This window comes from Centroberyx affinis, unplaced genomic scaffold (genome assembly GCF_046629955.1).
Source record: "Centroberyx affinis isolate AG114_WGS23_722 - 3 ecotype Tasmania unplaced genomic scaffold, CSIRO-AGI_Caff_v1 ptg006659l_1, whole genome shotgun sequence".
Taxonomy (NCBI): Eukaryota; Metazoa; Chordata; class Actinopteri; order Beryciformes; family Berycidae; genus Centroberyx; species Centroberyx affinis.
In genome coordinates, this window is record NW_027283377.1 from 17,759 (window position 1) to 44,243 (window position 26,485).

At 45.0% G+C, this 26,485-nt stretch overlaps 1 protein-coding gene across 1 annotated transcript; it reads right to left on the reverse strand.

The window, feature by feature from the left end:
* Positions 1–803: 803 nt before the first annotated feature.
* On the reverse strand, positions 804–25,662 carry LOC139638920 (human immunodeficiency virus type I enhancer-binding protein 2 homolog). The gene is given in 16 exon segments (XM_071512952.1): positions 804–2,916; positions 2,919–3,007; positions 3,010–3,112; positions 3,759–3,878; positions 6,620–6,746; positions 6,940–7,852; positions 10,963–11,064; positions 12,102–12,277; positions 17,388–17,545; positions 17,840–19,625; positions 20,009–20,102; positions 20,745–20,913; positions 21,060–21,323; positions 21,773–23,676; positions 24,027–25,381; positions 25,584–25,662. Coding segments are annotated over 15 exon segments (7,788 nt in total). The 5' UTR covers positions 25,027–25,381; positions 25,584–25,662; the 3' UTR covers positions 804–2,133.
* Between the last annotated feature and the right edge of the window lie 823 nt (positions 25,663–26,485).

The window sequence follows — 26,485 nt, forward strand, 5'->3', positions numbered from 1 at the left end:
GCTAAATATTGCTTAGCTACAAAAGAGATATCCAGGAAGGGAGGAGGGGATCACAGAAGGGTCAAAAAACATTGCAGAAACCCTCAATGTCACAACTTTTAAAAAAAATTGTATTATTGTTTTTTTTAGATTGACGGTTTTGGGGTTTAGAGCGCAGGACAGCTCTCCTCCTAAACGCCTCCTTCTCAATTAAAGGCTGCTGCTTTCCAAGCTGCAAAAACACGGATCTGAGAGCGCTGGGACTTTCATAGCCACGATCATAAGAAATATAAGGTGCATTTGTCAGAGTTGGGTGTGTGTGTGTGTGTGTGTATATGTGTCCCAACAACAAGCCATTAAAGAAAAGGTTCAATGGACTGATTGCCATGGCCACAATGTGCATCAACGCCAAAAAATGTGTGTGTGTGTGTGTGTGTGTGTGTGTGTGTGGGCCGCTGGGTATTTACATGGACTGGAATGTTTTCCCCGTTCTGATAACCGTTCATAAAACTCAGCATTAATTCAAGCAACGTGGTTTTACAGAATGTGGAGCTACCTTTAATCTGCGTAACATTAATACTCATTAATCTCAACCACTACGGGGGTACGCCGAGGGAGGGGGGGGGGGGTGGAGGGGGGTGTCGCAAAACTAACAGAGCAGAATGCAACGGTGCACGGCATGTTCATTCACTTAATGCTGAGAACAAAGTCTACGCCTTCGTAAAAATAAAAAATAAAAATTTAAAAATGAAACGAAAACAACAAAAAAATACCACAAAAGTAAAAAAAAAAAAAAAAAAAAAAAAAAAAAAACACAACCGGGGGACAGGCAAATGCAAAGAGCGGCAGAGAAAATGTACAAGCAAACTACCATACCGTAATGTGAATGTCATTCTAAATGTTAAGTGCAGATAGATAGATAGATAGATAGATAGATAGATAGATAGATAGATAGACAGGTCGATAGATTCTATATATGTATTCATATGCTGGGTAAATATTCTGGTAAATCTTACTTCTATGTGTATATACCTCCAAGTAGAGGGGGCTCACTTAGACGTATATAAATAGGTCTAACATATAAAGCCATATTACAGTGTACATATCCTCGCCCTAATTTAAGCGATAGCAAAACCCATGCTTTACATAGAAAAAGGCATCCACGACATTTAAGAAAAATGTACAATTTATGAAACATGGTAACAATAATAAATAGTATTATAGAATTGCTGCTGTACACAAAAAAGCCATTTTTTAATTTCACTCATATAAAAATATGTTTTAGTGCAACCGTACGTAATAGTAATATCCATAACTTCACATCGCTTGTCGAGACTCAAGGTGTCCAAAAAAAAAAAAGAAGAGAGGGGGAAGGGGAGAGAGAGAGAGAGAGAGAAAGAGCGAGAAAGGGGAGGAGGAGGAGGAGGAGGAGGGGGGGGGATTGCATTTATTACAAAGCTGATACGCAAAACGTGATAGTATTGTATTTACATTTACCTTCCTGCTTTGTATGCTTATAAGAATATAAGCAAAAAAAGTAAAGAAAAGGCACACACATAGCTGTCCGTTTCGCCGTACCGTCAGAACCAGAGTCCTTTTTTTTTAGCAGATTTTGGTCAGGCTCATGTGTTCGTAGGAGTTACCGTACATGGATAGAACCGTATGCAGATCCTCAAGAGTCTTTTAAATAAGAAAAAAAAAAAAAAAAAGTAATAGTTTCCAATAGCAGGCCCAGGGTCGAACAGGCATGCTGTACACATACATTAAAACTGCAGATTATCAAGTTCATAGGTGTTTTCGTTTTTTGTTTTTTTTTGTCGAGAGCTGTTTTTGTCGGTATGCAGTGTGTGAAATGTGTGTGTGTGTGTGTGAGAGAGAGAGAGAGTGTGTGTGTGCATGTATCAAATGAGTAGCCAAGTTCATGTATGCATGGAGAATACATGTGTGTGTGTGTGTGTGTGTGTGTGTGTGTGCGAAGTGTGCAAAAGTCATTTTTCCTCTCTCTGTTGCACTTCATCCCTTCCTTTTATCCAAAAAAAACAAAAAAACCAAAGCCACCCTGAATCCAACACTTCTCTTCTTCTTCTTCTGCTTCTTCTTCTTCTTCTTCTTCTCCTTCTCCTCCTCCGGTCGGCGCAGCACTAGGACACGTCTTTACTCCTTTTGTGCTTTCCGCCTCCCTGTCTCTCTCCTCCGGGACTTGGGGGTACAAGGCGGGCCAGCCGGGTCCGGAGCCCAGCTTGGGGCCGCCGACGTGGGGCTTGGAGCCCGCGGGCGGCTGGGGGGTTTCGGCTCGAGGGCCGGGGCTGGAGCCGGAGCCGGAGCCGGGGTTGGGGCTCGGCGGGTGAGGGGAGGAGGAGGATGAAGGGGAGGAGGAAGAGGAGGAGGAAAGGTGAGGGTCGTGGATGGAGGGGTGGTGGTGGTGGGGAGGCGGCCTGAGCTCCAGGCCGGTAAAGTGCTGAATCCCTGGACCGAGAGGCTGGGGAGGCGAGGGGGCGGGGTGAGGAGAAGGGGGGACATGGAGGCGGACGGGGAGTGGCGTTGCCGCTGATGCTGCTGCTGCTGATGATGATGATGGTGATGATGATGATGATGGAGGTGGGAGTCGGAGGAGAAGGGCGAAGGAGATGAGGAAGAGGAGGCGGGAGAGGGACCTCTGCTTCTGTCCCTCCCATCATCCCGCCCTCCTCCTCCTCCTCCTCCTCTCTGCGTCTCCTCGGAGTCGATGCAGAGCGAGGCGATGGCCTTGGTGCAGGTGTGGATTCTCTCCTCCTGCTCCTGCCTGTCCGGCTCTCCTCCTCCTCCTCCTCTTCCTCCTCCTCCTTCCTCTGACATCATCGTCTCCTGCGGGGAGCCGTGGGGAGACGACGGCTCCCTCAGCCTCTCCGCTCCTCCTCCTCCTCCTCCTCCTCCTCCTCCTCCCTCTCGGCAGAGCAGGAGGAGGTGAAGTGAGAGGAGGAGGTCTCGCTGGCGGTGGAGTCCTCGGACGACGTGCTCTTCTGCAGCGCCAGGCGGGACGCGGCCTGCTGCGCCCCTGCTGGGCCAGCGGGGCGTGGCCCGACGTGACGCACGAGGGGACGGAGTGAACCATCTGGATCCCTCCGATGGGGATCATGGGGAAGGGCGAACGCACCTGGAATTCAAATTTACAGATTGAGTCAGAAAGTTCTAGTATCACTGGAATAGAAACAGGAATTGAATACATATGCATGGATATATCAAAATGCATATAGAAAATACAAATAGAAAATCTTTGTAATTATATGGTAACACTTTACAATAAGGGTACATTAATTAAGGGTTAGTTAATGCTTAATAAGCATTAACTAACCCTTAATTAACAGTTAACTAATGTGTCTGGTAATAATTTACTAATGGTGTTCATGTTAACTAAGGTATTAATTTATACATTTAATAGTTTATAAAGATGACTATTAAATAATGTATAAATGCATAAATTAGTTAGTTAATGCTTATTAAGCATTAACTAACCCTTAACTTAGTGACCCTTATTGTAAAGTTTTACCAATTATATTGTCATTATTTTATATACTATTATCAATTAATATGTAATAACAATAATTATAAATAATAATATTAATATGTCATTGAAATTTTAAAAGTCTAATATTAGTCTAGGGAAAAACAGATCAAACAGTGACCACATTTTTTTTTTTTTTAAGTTTTCAAAAGAGTACAACAAAAACATTAAACATAAAAAAAAAATGAAGAAAACTAAACTAAAAAACTAAAAACTAAAACAGAACAGGAGTGCGTACCTGGAGCTGCGAGTGCAGAGGCAGGTGACTGAACAGCACTTGGTGGGGTGGGCTGGACTGGTTACCGTGGCTACCGCCCTGGTCCCGTTCCCCTAGCGACGGCGAGCCCGCCCGGTGTTCCTGCAAACAGAAGAGGAGATGAGCACGGAGGGCCGAGATGGACAGGAACATAAATACAGCAGAGGGGTTCGCTGTCGTCCCCCAACTTATACAGTCCCATCAGGAACCAGTTTCATCCTATAAAGAGGCCATATATTAAAAATTCTTCTGTTGTTTTTGAGTAGAGTTGGGCGATATGGTTTAAATCAATATCATGATAATCGTAAATATCTTTTTTTGGTTTTCGATATACATCACAATATGGCTTGTATGGAAAAATCACATGTTAAATAATCAAGTTAATGTTTATCCCATTGAACCGAATGGCTATGCAGGTGTGATGTCACACAAAACTGAAATAATATTACTTAAAATGTTTCATACTAGGGCTGAAGGATATTGACAAAAAATAAAATTTGCTAGAATATTGCAATTGCGATTGAAACTGATTCATATCAAGTTTTTCTCGTCAAATTTTTAGAACTTTTAGATTGTGTAAAGAACTTTATACAATTTAAAAATTATTATTTTTTTTTTTAATTTTGTTAAAGACAAAATAGATGTCAGTGTGCAGGATTTACTGAGTTTGACTATGATGACTATGACGATTCATGGACCTGCAGCTCTAAATCACCTTGTTCAGAAATGCAGCCTCTGTGATTTGGAAATTCATATTGTGATTTCTATTTTTTTTCAATGAGTTTTTAAGCTCTATTTCATACCTCATATTGTCAGAGTTTTTAAATAAAATGTGCTTTTCATCAGTTTAGACAGCAGAATTGTGCGTCACGATAACCAAAAAAATCACCATATCATCACAATATGATTCAGCTGATTGACGATTAACGATAATATTGAATTATCGCCCAGTCCTACTTTTGAGTCTGTCACTTAATGTAATTATTCAGCATAACACTAACACCGAGGTAAGCAGTTTTACTGTCACTGCACCAACCCGCAGTACAAATATACACACTTGTGGTGCTGTAATAGTAATGCTAAAGTATGAATGACCAAATGTCAGCTAACAAAATAAATATTCCTTAATGAAATGAAAACAGTAGAAGCCTGTGGCTGCACTGGGCAGCAGCTCCCTGGCGTCAAAATGTGTGTAAATGCATGAATGTCAAGCAGATTGTTCAGTCAGCCTCTCCTGGATGAATTTAGGTGTTTAAAAAAAAAATCTAATTATTTGAGGAATGGTCAGTTATCAAAGCCGAGCCGGGTCGGTCTCCCTCTCCGTTTCATGCTTTATTTAAGTGAGACCAACAGCAAGGCCAGAGTTTGAAGAAAGGCTGTTAAGAAGAAAAACAGTCGTGTTATTAACCACACCGCCGCCGGCCAAGATCCCATTACCACCGAAACCCAACAGCCCTATCTTCAATCATCCCTCCCTCTCTCTCTCTCTCTCTCTCTCTCTGACTCACTCTTCATTCCATCCCTTTGTCTGCCAGACTCTTCCCTCTCTCTCTGCTTTCTCTCCCTGGCAATTTCTTCTTTCCCTCTCTCTCTATCCTCCCTCCTCCTTTCTCTCTCCTCTTTCCTTACAATTTCTCCTCCTTTCTCCTCTTCTTTCGCCTTCTCTCCTCCCTTTCCCCTCCCTCTTCCCCCTTCCTTACTTTGGGTTTATCACATAGGACCAAAAACTGAGTGGCAGAGAGACTAGACAATCACAGTAAAGTGTTTGAAAGTCAGCCTAGTGTACTTGTCTTTGATTGTCAACGTATCTGACAGTATCTGAATTGTCCTGATGCATTAAAGCTGCAAGATTTTATGTGAAAATACACCCATCTTATCAGCATAAATCACAAAGTGGAGCTGCAGCAGAGAAGAGCGTCCCATCCCCACTATTTGACACAAGATTCGCTGAATTTACCCAATCTGGTGTCAGGTAAAGCCACTTCTCCACACACAGAAAGTGACAAAATGACACTTAAGAACAAAATACAATCTGTCTCCTAAAAAAAAACAGAAAGCGAGCACTCTCACTAAGAAACAGACATTTAGCTCACTAAGAAACAGACATTTAGATCCGAGGAAAGCACAGTTCACTGACATCACATTACATGATTTCTGGGTAATGAAGTCCTTCAAACTTTCAAAAATCCTGTGATCTCCTGCTGCCACTTGGGGGTGCCAAAGTGGCCTAACCTAAGTTTCCTAGTGTAGCTTTGAGGATGCTAAAACAGTGATCCTCAACCTTTTTCATATCAATGACCCCTAATTTAGTCCACATTAGGGCCACGGACCCCCATTTGATGAGATTTTGTCTCTAGGACCCAAATCTGAGAATATTTTTATTGTTCGATATGATTTTGTCCAGAATACCATCACTATCTGTATTGTAGGTAGAAAGATAACAGAGAAACTATGATCAAAACAGTCATTCTTCTACATTCTCTAATTGTGTTAACTTCTTGTAAATCAAATAATGGTGAAGTTTAACACTTCATCAATTGGCTGGGGACCCCTGGTGGTCCCCGGACCCCACGTTGAGAACCACTGAAAACGTACGTAAAATTAATTGCAAATACTATTTGTCCTGTGGATGCGTCAAATGAATAATGGATGCGTCAAATAAATTATAAACGGCTACAACTATAGTAGAAAGGAGAAGAAGTAGAAGAGTCCAAGAGAATAGAGAGGAGAACAAAGAAGAGTAAAATAAAGAAGAATAGCATAAAGAGAATTAGAGTGGAAGAAGAGAATACAATAGAATAGAACCCAATATTTCAGATTTTGGGGTTTTATTGGACTCTTACCGTCTCCATCTCTGCTCCGCCGCTGACTCTGCGGCGTCCCAGAGGACCCAGCTCTCCCTGGCCCAGCGGCCCGGCCTGGTGGCCCGGCCTCAGGCCCCGCGCTCCGCTCTGCTGGCCGGCCTGGTGGCTGGGAGCAGCAGACAAGGACAAGTCAAGCAAAGTTACAATTCATTTAAAATCTTCTATCTATATTAAGTTGGATTGCTGAATGGACTGGAATAAAATGCATGACAAGGCACAACATTATAAACTAGGTGAAACTTTCTTGAGGGAAAAGACAAAAGGGAAATCAGAATCAGTCCATCCTCCCTTTGACTTACCTTTGGTGGTGGAGGTGTTGGTGCAGCCCTCGGCGAGGGGAGACGGGCCGGATCATGCCCCTATGGCGGCCTCGCGGCGACAGGTCCCGCTTGTAGTCCCTCCCTGCCGGTGAGGTGGGCCGGGACAGAGGGGAGAGAGGCGAGAGGTGTCCCCGAGAACAGAGCTCCCTCCTGGGGGAGAGGTCCCGCCGGTATCCCCCCGCCGCCCCCAGGTCCCTCTTCGGGGAAAGGTGGCGCAGCGGCGAGATCTCCCGCCGGGGCGAGAGGCGTCCGGCCCGGGGCGACAGGTCCCGACGCGGGGAGAGGTACCGGCGGGACGAAGGCGAGGAGGAAGGAGAGATGGGCGAGGGGGAGCCGGAGGGGTCCAGCCCGGGCGAGGAGAGGCGGGAGGAAGGGGAGGAGAGGTCCGGGGACGGGACGGGGAGGTCTTCGTCCATGGAGGAGGAGGAGGAGGGCGGGACCAGCAGCCTGCTACCCAGCGCCCCCTGCAGCGCTCGCTGGTACTCCGCCTGGCACCGCTCCCTCTCCGCCTGGTCGCTGGGAGCAGCCTGCGGCGTGATCTGGATGCTCGGCACGGTGGTGAAGTAGCCGAACAGCGGAGGCTTGTTGGTGTTGCCGAGGAGGTCGGAGGCCGAGTGATGATGAGAGAGGTGCTGGCCGATGGGCGCCGGGTGGGAGGCGGCGACGGCCGTGATGGACAGGGAGGGAAGCCCGTACGGCTGCGGGCTGGTGGACCGCGAGCGCGTCTTGGGGGTGGAGTCGCCGTCGTAGTCGTCCTCCTCGTCGTCTTCGTCGTCCACCTCGTCGCCGTCTTCCTCGCCGCCCTCGGAGTCGTCGGCGTCCGAGAACTGGTGCTCCGCCATGATGCCTCCCGGGACCTTCCCAGAAGCCCTCTGGCCCTCTTCTCCGATGTCTAGAGGAGGAGGAGGAGGAAGAAGAAGAAAAAGAAGAGGAAGAAGTGGCAGAAGGAGGAGATGAAGCAGAAGAGGAAGAAGGGGAAAAAGATGATAAACATAATGGAAGCAAAGGAGAAGACAAAGGGAAAATTTTAAAAGGAAAGAAAGGGGGAGAAGAAGGGCGGGATGAAGTAGAAGTAGAAGCAAAAGAGAACAAAGAAATGGTTTGTATTAATAAGTGGTAAAAGAAAACCATTTCAGAGCTTAAATGTACAACATAACACCACCAAAACCACTCTCCCACCAGCTCAAACTAATAAAACCTAAAAGACAATAGAAAGAAAAGAAACTTGAGACAAAGCCCTCAACACGGCTTCTGCAGGATGGCCACCAGCCAAACGCTGGTAAAGTCTTATTGTACAGTAGCTGCTGAGTTACTCTGCACAAGCAGCCGCTTTGGCAAGTGACCAAGCCTCATTTGGAGTCCTATTCTCTTATAAAAATCCAGTTGATTGGCTGGTAAAATAGTGAAACTGAAAACAGCGAATTTTGGGATGTGGATAAAAAAGTTTCTTGCTCTGACTGAACAGTAAAAAGTCAAAGTTGACAGAGAGAGAAAAGATTTTGAGTCGTTTATTCAGGGTGTTTAGCTGGCCAGAAATCAAGTTTTCATATGTTTATTTTATCCTCCAGTCGTTAAACTTCTCTCCCATCCTTTTTTTCATCGATTTTCTTTGGTTCTGTTGTGACTTCTTCCAGATGCAGTGTGGAGTACCAGTAGCCCGATTTGAGCTAATAAATTGCATTTAGCTGACTTCTATGAGCGGAAACCAGATCCACTAACACTGGACTACTTTTCCAGTTAGTCTCTTATATACAACAGTTTTTCACAAACCACAACTGTTTATGTCTAAGCGACTGACTGACTGATTGACTTACTGTAGTTCTCTCTCTCCCAAACCCTCTGTGTGCGTGTGTGTGTGCTTATTAAACACTGAAGCCTAGCCAACACACCCGCCAGGGGTCGAGAGAGAGGGAGAGAGAGGTAGAGAGGGAAAAATCCTCTTAGAGCCATTATCCACAATTTCTAAAACCCACTTAAAGTCAAATTTAATTTGGTGACATACGGTCTGCATGGTGGGAAATCACTAACAGCCAAATGCTAACAAATTAATTTACTCCACAGGTAACCAAACATCATTTTGTAAGTTAGTCTACTCTATTCTACATTGGTGGGTTCAACCACCATTTGCAGGTCCTGTTCTATTCTGAAAACCTAGCTCGCTGATAAAATAGAAGTGGCTGATGTGTGCATAGAGATACATTTACATTTTAGGCATTTATCTGACGCTCTCAGACTGACTTCCAATCATTGCAACAGTAGAATAGGCCTGCGCTTAAATTCCTAGATCACTAACATGACAGGCAAACAGTAGAGACATTGCAGTTGCATCACAAACCTCGTAGCAACCGATGTCTAAATATATAACAACCGGAAAAGAAACTGAGAGATAACCTACTGAAAAAGACGTTGTGTGGGTGTAGATCTGTGAGTGGCGTAGTAAGTAAAAGTGAATATTTTAACGTAGATTTGTTTCCAGATGTAGGTTACTGTGACACAGTAAACTGTCTTGTCTTTAGCCCTAGTCTCTACTCCAAAACTATCTGAGTTGTAGCTTGAGAAGAGTCAGCTCAGTTAACCTGAACAAACGGTTAGCTAGCTAACTGAGGCTAATTTACCAAAGCAAACTCTAACGCTAGCTACCAGCTACATAATAACTTATTCTCAATATCTCCACTACCCTGACATTACACCTGCATTTGGCCCACAGCACCTCAGCCAATATTTTCCAACCTCACCATTAATTACATATTAACCTACAAATTAGGCTAAAAAGCTGTCACTGCTGGAGTCATTCCTATGTTCCCAGGGTCCTATGTTCCCCAGATTTATATGACACATAATGGGAACATGACAAAGGGTCCTATGTTCCCAGGGTCCTATGTTCCCAGGGTCCTATGTTCCCCAGATTTATATGGCACATAATGGGAACATGAAAAAGGGTCCTATGTTCCCAAGGTCCTATGTTCCCAAGGTCCTATGTTCCCAGGGTCCTATGTTCCCCAGCTCTATATAGCACATAATGGGAACCTGAAAAAGATGTTCCCCAGCTCTGTATTCGCTTAATATGGTTAGTTTGGGTTTGGGTTAGGGTTAGGGTTAAACATAGGACCCTGGGAACATAGGACCCTTTGTCATGGGAACATAGGACCCTTTGTCATGTTCCCATTATATTATTAGGACCCTGGGAACATAGATATACTCCCGTCCCTGCTAGCTTGAAACGGCCCGCTTGGCTGTTAAGAAACCAAAACACACTACCAGCAATCACAGCGCCGCGGGACAGCTAACTAGTATTTGTTGCTACTTGTGAATATTATACGGATAATAAAATTTAGCTCGCTTAGCCCACAACATGCTAATCATTTCCAGCTTCATCATCAGTCAACAATAAGATTAATGATGTCGACTGGCTTGAAAATGTACCAGCAATCGTAAGCTAAAAGAAGGACGGCTGACAAATATTTGTTGCTATTTCTGAGTGTTTTATGGAAAATTAAACTGGCGATTTGTGGCTTACAGCGCCTGGAGATGCGGCATGTTTACTGTGTTAGCCACCTATGTTCATGTGAATATTTTTGATATAATGACAGACTTAAGATGGCGGACGGCTGCTTTTTTAAGGCGGTTTGTGTTTAGTGTGGTTGTTTGACATGAGCGCTGGCTGTCAGGCCCGGCTCTGCTTTCCATTATACTAATTGTCCCTTTACAACCGCACCCAGTGAAACACACTGCAGCAAGCTCTCAACAAGATAGCAGGCTGTTACTGCGGCTCCTGGAGTGTGTGTGTGTGTGTGTGTGTGTGTGTGTGTGTGTGTGTCTTTGGCGATGTATGTGTGAAGGACAGTGAAGAAGAGAGAGAGATTGATGGAAAGACAGAGAGAGAGAAAGTGTGTGTGTATATGATTACATGGATACAAGTGTGTGTGTGTGTATGTGTGTGCGTGTGTGTGTGTGTGTGTAAGTGTGTGTGTGTAAGTGTGTGTGTGCGTGTGTGTTTCCTACCTGCTTCGTCTGCCTCGTTGTCCTCGACAGAAGATACAGAGACTCCCAACTCCAGACACTTCTTCATATGAGCCTTAGACTTCATGTGCTTGGTCAGGTTTCCTACAAAACACACACACACACACACACACACACACACACACACACACACACACACACGTGTAACCCATTTAATGACCCTCGACTAGTCTTACTGGAAACGGGAGCTTGTTTGGCTGCATAACCCATCAACACAAAAAAAGAGAGAGAGAGAGTGAAATGGAAAGAGAAGAAGGGGAATAAAGAAATAAGTGGGAGATACAGAGAGAGAGAGCGTGCTGTCTGGTTTTACCACAAAATTATAATTTCAAAAATTATATGTCATTTATATATAATATGATTTAATGACTAAATCACTCAGTCTGGTCTGAACTTCCAAAATAGATAGGTAGATACCCAGATACATCCTAGGATTAGACCAATATATTGGTTTGAAGATATTTCAGGCTGATATTCTCCTTTTATTAAATATCAGATATCGGCCAATCGGTGTCGTCGAAACCGACTATAAAATGGTATTTTTTTTGTATTAATTTGACTACTCAGTAGTGTTTTCTTTGTCAATTAATTCTTCATTTAAAGACAGTAAAGTATCCCAGAGTTTCCCTACCATGGAATAAATGCCTTAAAGAGCTGCTAACACTAAAATTATTTCATCAGTCTGGGTTTCAGTGGAGAGTTTTAGTGTCCCATGATGGACTAAATGCTGTTTCAGAGGCTTTTTCCAACCTGACAAGAAGAAAATTCAGGGGGGAAACACTGAATATATAAAATTTTCTTGGCATGAAAATGATCAAAGGTATCGGCCTTCAGAAATCCATATCTATTGAACCCTACTAGATACATACACACATACATACAGTACTGTGAGAAAGTCTTAGACACGCTAGATTTTTTTATATACATTTTTATTCTTAGATGTCTATTTATTTGTCAGTAGAGTCTTTATACTAAATCTTTTGCCATATCGAAACTTTCCATTTGATTATTTTCTGAAAGCTTCTTCACTCACATGTGCCTCAGACTTTTGCACAGTACTGCAGATTGGCACCATAGAGGAAAGAAAACAGGCAGGTAGGTAGTTCCCCCCCCCCCCTTACCTTTCGTCTTGAAGGCGAAGTTGCAGAACTTGCAGACGTACGGCCGGACGTCGGTGTGCGTGCGGATGTGTTTCTTCAGCATGCTGGGCTTCTTGCAGCGGATCCCACACTCCTCACAGATGTATTTCCCCCGACCGCGACCGCGGACGTACACGTAGTCCTCGTTGGACTTGTACCTGCAGGGGGGAGACCAGTCAACCGTTTTGTTGGTGGTTTGCCTCTTTTCTGGTTTCTTTTTGACGTATCGTTGCCAATGCCCCCCCCCCTTCCCTCCCTCCCTCCCACACACACACACACACACACACACACGCACTCACACACACGCACGCACTCACGAACACACACACATGCACTTTCATACACACACTGTATGGGACGGTGCAAACCCCAACTATGGACCCAACCGTCCTGCCTGGACTGTGCAATATGTAGCAATGTGGCATATATTATTACTTCACTTGTATTCGTGTAATTGTATGTATATTCTTATTGATGGTTATTTTATTATGTTTCTCCTTTTACTTTCACTTTACGTAATCTTAGTCTCTTCTTGTTTTATTCTGTTATTTTCCTGTTTTACTGCGCTGTATCATCTAGTCAAATTCCTGTGTACATTTGGCGAATAAAGAACATTTAGAATGATATATCTAATTATTTCATATATTTCATTTATTTATGAGTAAATAAAGTAGAGTAGTACATTATTTGATAAGTAATTTTTTTCTTTCTTTTTCATTTTTTTACCCCTTTTCTTTCTTCATAAAAAAATTAAAGGGGTTATTTGGGAAAAGGGAGGCAATAGGAAATGTATCATTTGGAGAAAAAAAAAAATGAAATAAACAAAAAAGCCACTTTTGCACAATTTTGTTATTGTGAAAATTCTAATGGTTAACTCAAATTGAATTGAATTGAAAATGATAAATCATTATCTAATTGTTCACCTATTTATTTACTTATTAGTCCAATTACTTATTTCATTTAGGCAAATTTATTTATTTATTTCATTATGTCACATGTGGACCTCCATACTGAAGGGTCAGAAGTCTGCTTATTATTAATAATACAGAACCACCATCATCATGTTGAGTCAGTATTCACTCTGGGAGCAGCTCTACTGGCTCAGTTTGGGTTGAGTGTCTTTCTGCACCAGTAGAGTGATTCCATACACATTCTCCTTTATAGTCAAGTGCAGGGAAATTCTCTCTTCTCTTGCCCCCCTCCACAGGCAGGTCAGAGGTCAGAGGTCAGACTGAGGTCAGTGTGTTGCTCAAGGACACTTCAGCAGGACAGATGCTTGCCCACTTGAAGGTTCTGCTTGAATTCAGGCAGCGATCAGAGGCTTCATTTCTTCTGCTCAAATGCAAAGTGCAGCTGTGAACATCGCTAGGAACAGAGAGAGCTAGAACTCAAAGGGCTTGAGGAGCGGTACATCATTCTTGTTGCTATGCAACGCAAAGTTTGACAACTACTTGCAAGCTACTGAATTCGCATTAGCTAGCTAACCTGAAGTAACAAAGGGGATAAAGTTGAAAATAAAAATAAACAGAAAGTTAGGAAATGCTCTGCTTGCTGTTGAAGGAGAGGATGAAGTAGAGGATGTTGGTACATGAGCTGTATCATCTCCTCCAGCACTGACATAATGAGACAGAGTTCCCATAGACCTGGAAAGTCCCTGCAAGTTTATAGATTTGAGAAAAATAAAATAAGGCCTTTTTGAAATCCATCAATATGCGTCTCTCTGGACCGTCCAAGGATCAACACTTCACATCCTAAGGAAAACCCTGTGATGGATATTTGCGTTGATATAGCAGCAGTTTTAAAATGAATTTCACAATGAATTTCTTGACTCGACAACATCATGAGTATAAAATCAGGCCTCTATGATGTCTAATTTTGACCTATGGCATGTCTTCCCCCCAAAACATGCCAATTTTGAGTCCTTGAATTTCAACTAACAGGGACTTTTAAATTTGAATTTGAAGTCTAAGTGAGTGTGCGATCCCTGTTGAGACATGTTTAACTTGGATAACAGTGGGATTATATTGTGATGATATGGTGATTTTGGGATATCGAGACGCCCAATTCTGCTGTCTGAACTGATGAGAACAAGCTAATTTTATTTAGAGACTCAGACAAAATGAAGTATGGTCGGAATATTATGTGAAAATTTCAGTTTAGTTTGACATCACACCAAACATTACCATTCGGTTCAATACGATGAACATTAATTTGATTATTTAATGTGATTTCGCTTATGTGAGCCATATCGTCATATATATATATCGATATCGAAAAAAATCCTTATGATTATCGTGATATTGATTTCAACCATATCCCTACTATCAGGGAAGGAAATTACCATTATCACCAAATGCTGGTAAATTTTGTCTGTGGCCGTTTGTCTTACTCTAGCAGCTAAAACATCATCTAGAGGTAGGCCAAAAAAAAAAAAATGTTATTTCTTCTGGTAAAATAGTGAAAACGGCTGGTGAATTGTGGGCTTGTGGAGTTTCCGGCCCCGTCTGCAGTGACTGGAGGAGCAGGGATTATTTAGTCCATGGGGCAGCATGTGTTTAAGGAGGTCAGATATCAGGTACGGCAAACAATCCGTCCGCATCAGCGAGGAAAAATTTTGTCTTTCAACTACACCGCAGAGTGGGGAATACTTCTGAACGCGCGTCTGAATATCGAGACGTTTACACAGCTGTGGCCAGTTATGAAAATGAGTTATGACAATGATTTATTTATTTATTTTTTTTTGTATTCACGGCACACGGTAAGATCATAAAGCAGATTCTCTTTCAGAACCTGTGAAGATTTCAGGCGACGGAGGAAAATAAAATTGGTAATGTATTCATGTTCTCTGCCAAAACTTGCACTTTGTGGATTTGTTTCATAGACTTTGATTCACTAGAAACCTTGTCTTGTTTTATACAAGGTTCAGTGTATGTTATGTAGTGTGTGTGTGTGTGTGTGTGTGTGTGTTTTGCGCAGGTGTGTGTCTATATGTGTGTGTATGGTGGTTTTTTTCTATGCTGCTGAGTGTGTCTCTGCATGTACACGTGCATTTTGTGTGCATGTGTGTGTGTGTGCGTGTGTGTGTGTGTGTGTGTGTGTGTGTGTGTTGGCACGGTTGTCCTGCTTCTATGCTTTTATCCACTTACTGCCCCTAAACTGTCCTTTGGGGACAACAGAGAATTACTTCACTGTCTGCTGCATTTAATAACTCAGTGTGTGTGTGTGTGAGTGTGTGTGTGTGTGTGTGTGTGTGTGTGTGTGTGCGGGTACGTGTGCATATTTGCATTCATGCCTGTGTGTGTGAGTGTCTGCACTGTCTGTTCCATTCAGTACCCCTGCTCTTACTGGCTCTATGACTATAAAAACATTATGCTACTGTAGTAACGTCTCACACTACAGGGTTTCACTGCTTTAACTTCCCAATCCAGACTATATTTGGCCATATGTACATTTTAAGGATATTCCTGTATTTCTGATGAGTGAATAAGCTTTTTGTAATTGAAAATATAGCTCTGCTTGGCTTCAAAGCTAACAATGTAACAAAACTCTTTTTACAGCCTCAAAAATACACATCAGGCTCCTGTTTGGCCGACAGTGTGACAGTCCATGTATCAAAACCACAGTCAGTCAATTTGACAAAGAAAAACTAAACCTCAGGCAATCAATTTGACGATGAAAAATGAATCCAATAATCAAAACATAAACAAAGATCGCAGTGAGGTGACAGTTCAGCTTCAGTAGGGGGCTCTAGGTCATAAATAAGTAAATAAATAGATTCATAGACAAACAATAAAATAAAACAAATAAATAAAATATAAAGACTTGCTCTAAAAAGCTGAATAAAATAAAATAAAATAAAAAAAATAAAAAAATAAATGCTATGGTGGCCACAGTTGGAAAAACACCATGTGAAAATGCCATTCAAATAAAAACTAATGAAGGACAGATCCCACTTCACACCAGTCTATAAAAGAGAGGGCAGTGAGTGAGGGCAGCAATTGTGAAAGTCGACATCCAATTACAGCGTCGCAGCTCGAGCTGTTATCCTGTGATGGGTTTAGCCGGCTCGTCGTGGCCTGGCATTCACATGAACAAATTAAGCCTCGGGAATAGGTTGTAAAAGGATCGGTTAGGTTTTTTTCGCTTCACGATTAATCAGGAAACAGTTCATACAAAGGTCATCAGTGGTCATTTGTGTTTGGATACTGAGAGGTATAGGGTTTATAAAAAGTGTAACACCGAAATTCATCTAACCAGAATTCGGTGTTACACTTGTTGTTGGTTTGATAATATAAAGAAAGCAATTCAGTTAAACATTTCAGCAGAATGACTATTTTTACATATTGTCAGAATCTGCGTTGTTCGTGCGATTATGTGGTAAAAGTGTGATTTTTAGACCTGTTCCTCCAGACAATGGCAGTGAATGGAAAGAGAAAAAAAATGCAATTCTCCAGTCTCCTCTACCAGAGCAACAGATAACAGAGAGTCACTGGTTTTATCATGGAGGAAGCTACATAACCCACGGTACTACCAAAGTTCAGCATCACTTTAATTTACTTCCAATTATTTTCCTGTTTGTGCTTATCATATTCAAAATCAGACCAAATTCAAAATCAGGTCGGCTGAGTCAGTGATCTCCTTTAAGTTCCTTCTTAAAACGTACTTTTATCTGAGAGCCTTTCCTGATTTTACTTGAGTTTCAATTTCCTTTGAACTGTCTTTTATGTCCTTTAAAAAATGTTTCTGTTTTCCTATTCTTATCTTTTCCTACACTGTATTGGTTTTTATACACCAAATTGTTTTTATCTGTTTTCTTTTAAAACCTGATGATTTTATGAATTGTCTGTTTTATTTTGCTGCCTTTGTGAAGCACTTTGTAACGTGGATTTTGAAAAGTGCTATATAAATAAAGATTATTATTATTATTATTATTATTATTATATTATCCGATGTGATAAACCCAACCCAAGCATAATAAAACAAACTTTAGGATAATCTGTGAATCAAACAAAGGCAAACAGCAGAAACAGCTTTTTGTATACTTTAAAAGTCAGAAGTCATAACTAGGGGGTTTAGATTTCATATAAGCAAAGGTGACTCCCATAAATGCTATAAAACAATGCCCTATCCACTCCTGTACCTACAATATGTTTGGCGATAAATGCGATAAAAACTGAATCTTTTTTCTCACTTTCATTACAGGTGGTTTGGATGTGTTAGGGCACTTATTGGACCCAGGACTGATGTGTGTGTGTTTGCTGGACGTACCCTCCCTCGAAGATCTTGATGCGGGTCGGCTCGGAGGGAGGATGTTTGGCCGAGACTTCCTTCTCCACCTGCTCCTCCTTCGAACGCTCCCGGGACACGACTCCCTTCATCTTCCTTCCTAAATTACTGACATCGACCGGCATCAGCTCCGGCTTCAACTGGAGAGGAGAGGAAAGGAAAGGAAAGGGAAGGGAAGGGAAGGAAAGGAAAGGAAAGGAAAGGAAAGGAAAGGAAAGGAAAGAAGGGAGAGGAAATGAGGAGTGGAGGGCAAGGAGAAAGAAGAAATATAGAAAAATAAATGAATCTCTTTCCGTGTGAATCTGCAAGAAACCAGGCATTTACAATATTGTGTTGAAGTGTACAGTATGTTTGTTTCTGTATATCTGCATTTATGTGTAAATGTATATACTGTATATGTGTGTATATGTGTGTGTCTATATTTCAGGGCATACCTGATCAAACCGCAGCTTCCAGGCCACAGAGGAGACCAGCTTTCCGGAGCTGGGTGGTGACATGGCTGCTGTTGTGTACATTTCAGTGTTTCTCCTCTGTTTGGACCTCAGCAGGGCCAGCGCGGCCTTGGTGCTGAGGCTCAGAGGGTTGGGGTTGTACGAGCTCACACACCATGAACCGTAGACGGAGGTACGCAGGCCCGTCTGGGTGCTGTTGGGTTTGGTGTAGTTTAGGAAACACCAACTGACGCTGGTCATGGTGCGCAGGCTAGGGAACTGGAAAAACTGCTGGACGTCGGCCACATCCGTCAACAAGAGAGTCCCGCCCGCCGCTCCGGATGCTCCTGTGCTTTGGTTGGCAGCTAGCTGAACCAGCATGCTGACGGGCATTTTACTGGATGTGGGCTGCTTCACGTCGTCCGTTTCCGATGTGTCGTTAGGGGAGACCATGGACTCGAGGCTGGAGTTGAGTTCAGGGATCGAATCGTCCACATCAAGCTCCTCCGGCGACTCCCGACCGCCTGAAACCAGGGAGGGGTCCGTGACAATCTGGAGAGGGGGGGTGAAGCTCTCAGCTGGGGGGATGTCGGGGAGGTGGGGGGCTGAGGAGCGGACAGGGATGGTAATCTTGAATTCGCACAACGGGGGAGACGAAGACATTCTGTCAGAGTCGTCCATGGAGCCTTCGCTCTTCAGACGGGCTCGCTGACCTCTGCCCGGCCCCTTCCCGAGCTTACTGCTGCCTTCAGCGCCACTCAGCTCCACGGCGCTCATCTCCTTAACAATCTGCCCGTACATCCTCTCCTCCTTCACTCGTTTCTGCTGCTTAGTCTCGATGAAGAGCTCCAGAGAGCTGGCGGGGGAAAGCATGCGCTTGCTGCCTCCGATGCCAGACCCTGAGGCGTCTGTGGTGGAGATGGTGCCTGACGTCAGCGACAGTGGGATCCCCGTGTTCAGACGTTGGCCCGGCAGCGAATCCGGAACCTTCCAGGGCGGGTAGCGCAGCGCCGCCCCGTCAGGCTGTCCCAGGAAGTGTGATAGGTTGAAACCTGTTCCACTTATGCCTCCTCCAATTCCTCCAGGCGGCTTGCTGACACTTGCAACACCGACCGGGGAAGACATGTTGCTGTTGTCAGCACAGCCTAGCCTGGCTGCACCGACCCCTTGTCCAGCACTGCCGTGGGTAGCTAACAACTGGCTAACACTGGTGTACATAGCACTACCAAAGGATGGCACATTGGTTTGGATCCGCACAGGAACCAGCATGCCAGGCAGAGAGGCCTGGGAGCCCAGGTTCTGGGTGGCAAAGACGGGCTGGATCTGCTGCAGCATCATGGAGGTGGTGGTGGCGCTGGGGAGGGAGGGCTTGGAGGAGAGAGAGCTGAAGTGTTGTTGCTGTTGCTGGGAGAGAGGAGAGGCCCGGGATGAGAAGGAGGTGGGGTAGATCTGAGTGTTGGAGCCTTCTGATTTTCCATCACTTGGCTGCTGATCGTGGATTTGCTGCAGGGCGTGGAGCTGCTGCTGCTGCTGTTTGTGGAGTGGGTGTCCAGGCAGGCTGCCTGGCGCTCTGATGTGGAGTTTCTGGAGTTGCTGCTGGGCCTGGAAGGTCAGGTGCTGTCTGGGTCGCTGACTGGCCTCCTGGCTCCAGAACAGGCCTGGCTGCTGGTAGGACAAGAAGGGGAGACCGCTCTGGTACTGCTGAATCACTTCCTTGTTCATGACCTCCTGACCTGGATGTTCTCCCTCAGAGGATGAGCCCTGGGCCTGCAGGCGATGCTGCTGGGGCCTGTGATGCAGAAAAGGTTGATTATTATTCTTATTAGTAGTATTAGTAGTAATAGTAGCAATAGCAGTAATAGCAGTAATAGCAGAAATAATAATAGTAATAGTAGTAATACTAATAGTAGTACCAGTAAGAGAAGTAATACCAGTAGCAGTAGTAGTAGCAATAAAAATCATTGTCATAATAGTAGCAGTGATAATTATAATAATAATAAAAATAATAATAATAATAATAATTATTATTATTATTGTTATCAATTGCATTTCATATAGTCAGAATTTCATTCATTCCTTCTCAGCTGAACAATAAGAGTAAGAGAGAGAATAAGAGAATAATCTGTGATATTAGGGAGGTGTTGGGAAAGCCAGAAACCCAGAGCTCCTTACCTTTGATAGAGAGGTTCGTCCTGCAGGCTGTCCTCACTAATACTCTGCTGCAGGAGATGCTGGTGGTGCTGTTGGTGCTGGTGGGAGCCATGGCCTGGATAAAAAAACAACACAAAATAATTATTTCTAGTAGTACTGAATTGTATGCCTTGCTGCAAACCAAATTTCCCATTAGGGGCAATCAAGTGTTGAACAAATGATCCAATATAATTTGCCCACTGGCAGGCACTTCCAAATAACAAACATTACATTGTTTATATTACAATATGTGCCATCATGACATAAAGCATGTTTAAAGGGAAATTCTACCCTACAACAGAATCCACAGATGCTATTCCCATAATCTTGGACTGGAAACATTAGTGGGCATAAACAATTGTGTTCCTGTGTAGTTCAAATGGGTAGGGCAAGGCATTAGCACTGCCACTATCATGCTATCATGATACTGTAAGGCACTATCATGATACTGTGAGACCCCCCCAAATGGCACATATAACTAAACATCTATGAATATTTTTCTTGCTTCGGCTTGTTAGCTCTGCTCACTGGATAACACTTTACAGTGGTCTTACTCCAGTGTATTAACCTGTAGGAAGTTATTGTATATACACAATAACACTGTTGTGCTATGTAATGAAATCTGCCCATACATAGTGTACTTACAGGATATAACATAATAACACCATGTAAGTACTATAAAACTGTTTATCTTATTTTTTAAATAAACAAGACTCACCACCACTACTACTGCCAACCCTCTTGGTTCTGCTGGCTACATCAGTGCTGCCATGGGCGGGCCCTGTTGCGCCGGGCCACGCCCCATGTTCCAAACTCTCCTGTTTGATTGACATCTCACCGCCCCCTGGCTCGTGGACGATGGCCTCTGGGTAAACACTCAATGAAGCCTGTGGATCAATCAACCAACCAATCAATCAATAAGTCAATAAAACTATAAATGACCAGCTGGAGTTCATAGTTTACCAGGCTTTTATTGACCACCACATTAATGCATAAAAGCAAGATAATAACAATGGTAGTTGAGTTATGTTACCTGTCGGACGAGGTAGCCCCGCCTGCGTTCCTTCATGGCTGAGGCGCTGCAGTAGAGCTCTCCCTGTCTGGAGGAAGAGGACAAGCTGCCATAGTCGAAGGATTTGCTGCGCATTTCAGGCAACTCCGTGGGCAGCGCGCAGGGGGCCTGCTCCGATGAAGACCTCCTCATCTCCCTCTGCTGGTGGTGACTGGAATGGCCGCTGCCAGGAACTGTCAGGAACTCTGACTGCTTACCTCCACCACCAGAGGCCAACAACTCGTCCTGGTTCAGAATCAGAAAGACAATGGTCCTTAATTTGACCCCTTTGTTGGAGTGCATTGGGAACATACTTTATTTTACAAGAGAACCCTGTGCATTACGTATACATGAAAATAGTCTGAAATGCAATATCAAAATGATATGCCTCAAAGGGAAGAAAACAACATAAAAAACTGCATGCTACTCTACTACACAAACAAGACCACACCCACTCATTCCAACAGAAAACCAAAGGGTGCAGATATTGTACCATAATCATATTAGGGACAGTACAGTTACTGCATGGTAACACAGCCATGATAGGGCCATTACAGGTACATTATGGTACTGATAATGTTACATAACCATGGTAGGACCAGCACAGCATGCTCCTTTACATCTACTATAACCATAGTATGGCTAGTGCAGGTACTCAATAGTACTAATGCAGTGGACAACATCTAACAGTGTACCTGCTTGGTGGGGGAGACAGACTTGAGCCCCTCGTCTCGGTCAAAGGACATGGAGAAGGAGGATGAGTGGGACAGGTTGCTCTCCTGGCTGGGGCTGCGAGAGAGGCTGGTGCAGGTCGACTCGAAGCTCGACTCCCCGGATGAGTGCTCCATGTCTGCCAGGCGCAGCCGCTTCTTCTTGGGCGGGAGCTTCTCTGAAGGCATCTGGGAGAGGGTATCACTCCTCTGTGGCAGCTGGAACTCCTCCATCACATGCTGCTGCTGCTTCTCTGGCTCCTTGGTCATTGGTGCTTCTGCTTCCTTCTCGGGCTTGTCTGGCTCCTCCGTCACCCTAATCTCAGGGACTTGGATGTTGGGTTGCCGGACTAGTTTGTGGGGGATATGGTAAGGCTGGCCAGGGGAAGCTGCAGCCGAGGAAGATGAGAGGGAGGCCAGGTCGCTGTCGCTCTGCAGCTGCTGGTCCATGCTCTCCGTTCTCAGCAGGGCTGACTCAGGGCTAAGTGCATCCTCAAAGATCTCTGTGTCTGACTGCTCAGAGTACTGGCTGGATAGAGCTTTATCTGTAGGCTGGTAGCCTGGCTGCTCGAAGGACTCTGACTTCTCGAAGGAGCTGGGTCGGCTCAAGGAGTTGGTGTGTTGGATGACTGATATGACGTTCCCGGCCGCCTTCCTGCCCTCAGAGTCAGGGAACAGTGCAATGTCCTCGGAGCACATGCTGGCGCAGGTATCAAAGCTGTCGGACTGACTGTGAGTGCTGTATAGGGAGCCTTTTCCTGTTGGGGTGCCCCTCGATCCATCAAGGCTGCCCTGTTTGAACTCACAGTCCCCTATCATCTCCACTGAACCGCTACAGCTGCTGTCGCAGTGCCCAGGGCTGTCCTCCTCATCACCAACACTCTTCTCCTTCCTCCTTTTCCTTGTGGCAATTTCTGACATGCTGACTTTAGTACCATAGGGGCTGTAGGCGATGTGCTCTGGGACTCCCGGGCTGCGCTCTCCCATCTTCAATCCCAAAGATGAGGCCACGTTCTTGGGCACGTGCCCATAGCCCTCAGCCTCTCCCCCATGGGCTTCATGGGCTGAGTGCTCAAAGGCAGCCTGCCTTCTCAGCCTGCGAAGCCCTGCTGGGTAAAAGACATCATCCGACGTAATCATCTCATCAAAGGAGTGGCTGACTCGAATCCCTGGGGGGACGCTGAGGTTGGTGGGAGAGGAAGTTGGCATGGAATTACTCCTAATAAGGGGCCCAGAATCTGAAGGAGGCTCTAGTAGCCCTGTACTGCTCTGACAGGGGCCTGTTGGATACTGCTTAGGATCTCCAGAGATCCCTACATCACCTCTGAAACAGATATGATCCTCGGCTATCTTCCCCATGTCCAGAATAGCACCCGACTGCTTTAAGCTAGCCAGGCTGCTGGGGTCTGCTGGGCCTACAGCTCCAGCCATGCCCACTGTGATAGACTGTCTGGATCTAGAGTTGGGTCGGTAGTACCATGTCCGACCAAACATGATCTCCTCGTACGACTTGGCATTGGTGTTGGGAGGGCTGATCTGTTGCTCGGCACTCTCGGAGCGGGAGAAGTAGCCCGAGTCAGTGCTGCCTTTACTGTGAGGGCTGAGGAGGTTCAGGGACTGGGATGTGGTGGAGTCAGAGTCCTGGCCTTTCTTCTCGGTGAGCCTCAGCGCCAGCCGCTGTTTGATGGTGGGGGAGTCGTCCAGCGCATGCCCCATCCCCACAGCCTGGGAAGCCGTCATGTGGTGTGACCCCTTTATGTCCGGAAAGGGGGGGCACTCCATCCCTGTGGAGGGGACTCCCCCTGGTTTAGGGATGATAAGGATAGGCACTTTCATAGACCCCATGGACAGCTCTTCAGCTGAGTCAGCATACGCTGGCTCCACACCACCTATACAGTGAGACAGAGTGGAGCAAGAGGGGCATGATACAGAGTGAAGTAGAATAGAGTATAGCAGAGTAGGGAAGAGCAAAGCAAGAGTAGAGTAGAGAAGAGAAGATAGAACAGCAAGAAGTAGAGTAAAAGTGAATAGAGTCAGGCAGAGTCGGCAAAATAGAAAGATTTACTTGAAAAAAAATATACTTAATATTACAAATATATGATTTGCTTCACAGTGGGCAGACAAAAAATCACAAGCTATATTGTATAAAAACACCAACTTTAGTTATTAGCAGACACCTTTTCAAAAAATAAAATTAATAAATATAATATTTTTAAATAAAAAGTTAATGGAAAATGACCTGCACTCTTCTCAGTTTCAAAGGAGATCTGCGGGATGGGGCTGCCTTTGTCCGTCAGCATGGTGGAGCCCTCCACCCCTTCCTCATCTGTGTCGGTGCTCTGCTCTCCATCTGAGTGGACCTCGGCCTCGCCCACTGAGGACGCCTGGTCCAGGTCCCCGCTGCGGGCCACGGCTAGCTCTGAAAATGGTACGAGTCCGGCCTTGATGGCGTGAGCGTGTGACTTGCGATGCTTGTAAAGGTTGCTCTTGGTTTTGAAGGAGAAGCCACAGGGCACGCAGGGATATGGCCTTTCTCCAGTATGCGAGCGGATGTGTTTCTTCAGAACGCTGGGCTTGGCGCAGGCTCGACCGCAGAAGTGGCAGATGTACTTACCAGGCTTTTTTGGCTTCTGCTCTTTTTTGCCATAGCCCTCCTCCCCAGGCTCCGGGCCTGACTGGGAATACTGTCCGAAGGAGCTTGGTAAACTGGGGGATTTCTGCCGGGGAAACCTCCCTCCTCCAGTCCCATGTGGGTGGGGGTGCCCCGGGTGTCCCACAGGGTACAGGTCATCCGAGGGCAGCTGCCCAGCAAAGGGCCAGGCGTGAGGCTCCAGGCCTGGCTGGGGTTTGGCTCCTGAGAGGAAGCGCTCAGTCTGGGGGTGTTGGGGGTACGGCTGGCCCAGCTGGTAGGAGTAGCCCCTGGGGAACCCCTGAGCAAAGGGCCCTTGAGGGTCTTGAGATGGCGGGCCTCCTATGGCCCCAACTGCAGAAGGCCCTGATAGCAGCTTCCCAGAATTTCCTGTGATTGCGTACTTCTGCTGAGGTGCTGATCCGCCGGTGGCACCGCATGGCAGACTCTCACGGTGAGAGTGCCGCTTCGCCTCCGGGTCAGCAAAAGTGCTTCGTTTGGTGGTGGCAGAGGGCTCTGATACCCATTTCCTTTGCAGAGGCACCTTCTCCCTCACCGCTTCCTTATTTGGGCATTTCTGCCCACCTGCAGCTGATTCGCGAGCTTCCATTTTCCTGATGCTCTTTTGTAGGTTAGGAGGGGGAGGAGGAAGGGTGATAGGGGGTTGGGAGGGTGGGGTATAGGTTCTGGAGGGTTAGAAGGTCCTAGAACTGCCAGGCATGATAGCTGAAGCTTCAAGGGCTGCCAAGGATCTCAAAAAAATAAGAAGTACCCGTCCATGGCTGAAGTAAATTGATTGTTGAGCCAGGCTGGAAACAGGAATTAGGAAGTAGAAATAAAAGCGGGGCTTTGGAGGACAACATCAGAACAGCTTCTCCCCTCTCGCCATTTTGTAAACACACTAACGTCGTTCTGCGTTGTCTCTCTTTCCAGTTCATCCAAAGGCTGAAGAATCCTTCAGTGATCTAGAGAGGGCAGAAAGAAAAGATAAATTGTATTTGTGGGGCATTGAGGGAAATCATTACCTGTCAATTGTTAGTGTTGTCTACTCCACCAGCCACTTACAAACATCTGGAGGGTCTTTTACATTCTAAAGATCAAATTTGGATGATATGATTTCCTGCATAAGCTACAAACCCCCAAATATATTGAAGGCTAAATACTAACTTTTCTTCAGGGAAAAGTGCTGGTAGATCCTCTCTCTATGGCTTCCAATGTCGTTCGGGTTTGCTCACCATAAGACCTGCAGCAAAAGAAGAGAGAAAAAGCCAATTAGTGATTTTTGCCCAAAATCATCAATTAATACGATCACCAAATTTGGTGACGCTGCTGATTACAAGTTCAAGTACTGTCCTCTTAAACATAGACTGACATCTGCCTCTTACCATATGTTGGGTTTGTGTTGAAAGCCTGTAGTCATGTATAACAAGATCTACCAATTTGGCTATTAATACATGGCCAACACGTATACCTTTATGTACAATAAGGACTCAATAAGTCCCACTGGATAGCACTGCCAGCTAAATGCCCAAAGTGTAAATGTAAATGTCAGTGAGTGCTCAGTTATTTTCTTCACACTGGATTCCATCTGTATTGTTGCCTTTTCCACCCCTTCCTCCCTCCTGCCCTCCCTCCTCCTTCCACTCAGTGAGTCACCGATGCAAAGCAGACCCACGCTGTTCCTAAAAAGACACAAAGGCGTATAAATAGCTCTGTGGAAGTGACGTCGGAGTGTCATAATGTGTGTAGGCGTCCAAAAGGCCAAGTCGAAAAGCAGCCATCAGCGCTATAGCACCTTCCCTTCCTCTCTGGGTGTCATGGTTTGATTTTGCTTGCTATGTGCTCAGTCAAAATGCTAACGACTACACACACACACACAGATAGACACACACACACATACAAACAAAAAGAGAGAGACAGACAGACACTCATATGCACACACACGCATACACACAGCCATTGCAACTGCAAACACTGCAGATTGCTATAAAGATAGATACTGTGCATGCATGTGTGCGTATGTGTGTGTGTCTGTGTGTGTGTTGTGTTTCCGTTGTTTAACGTTCCTT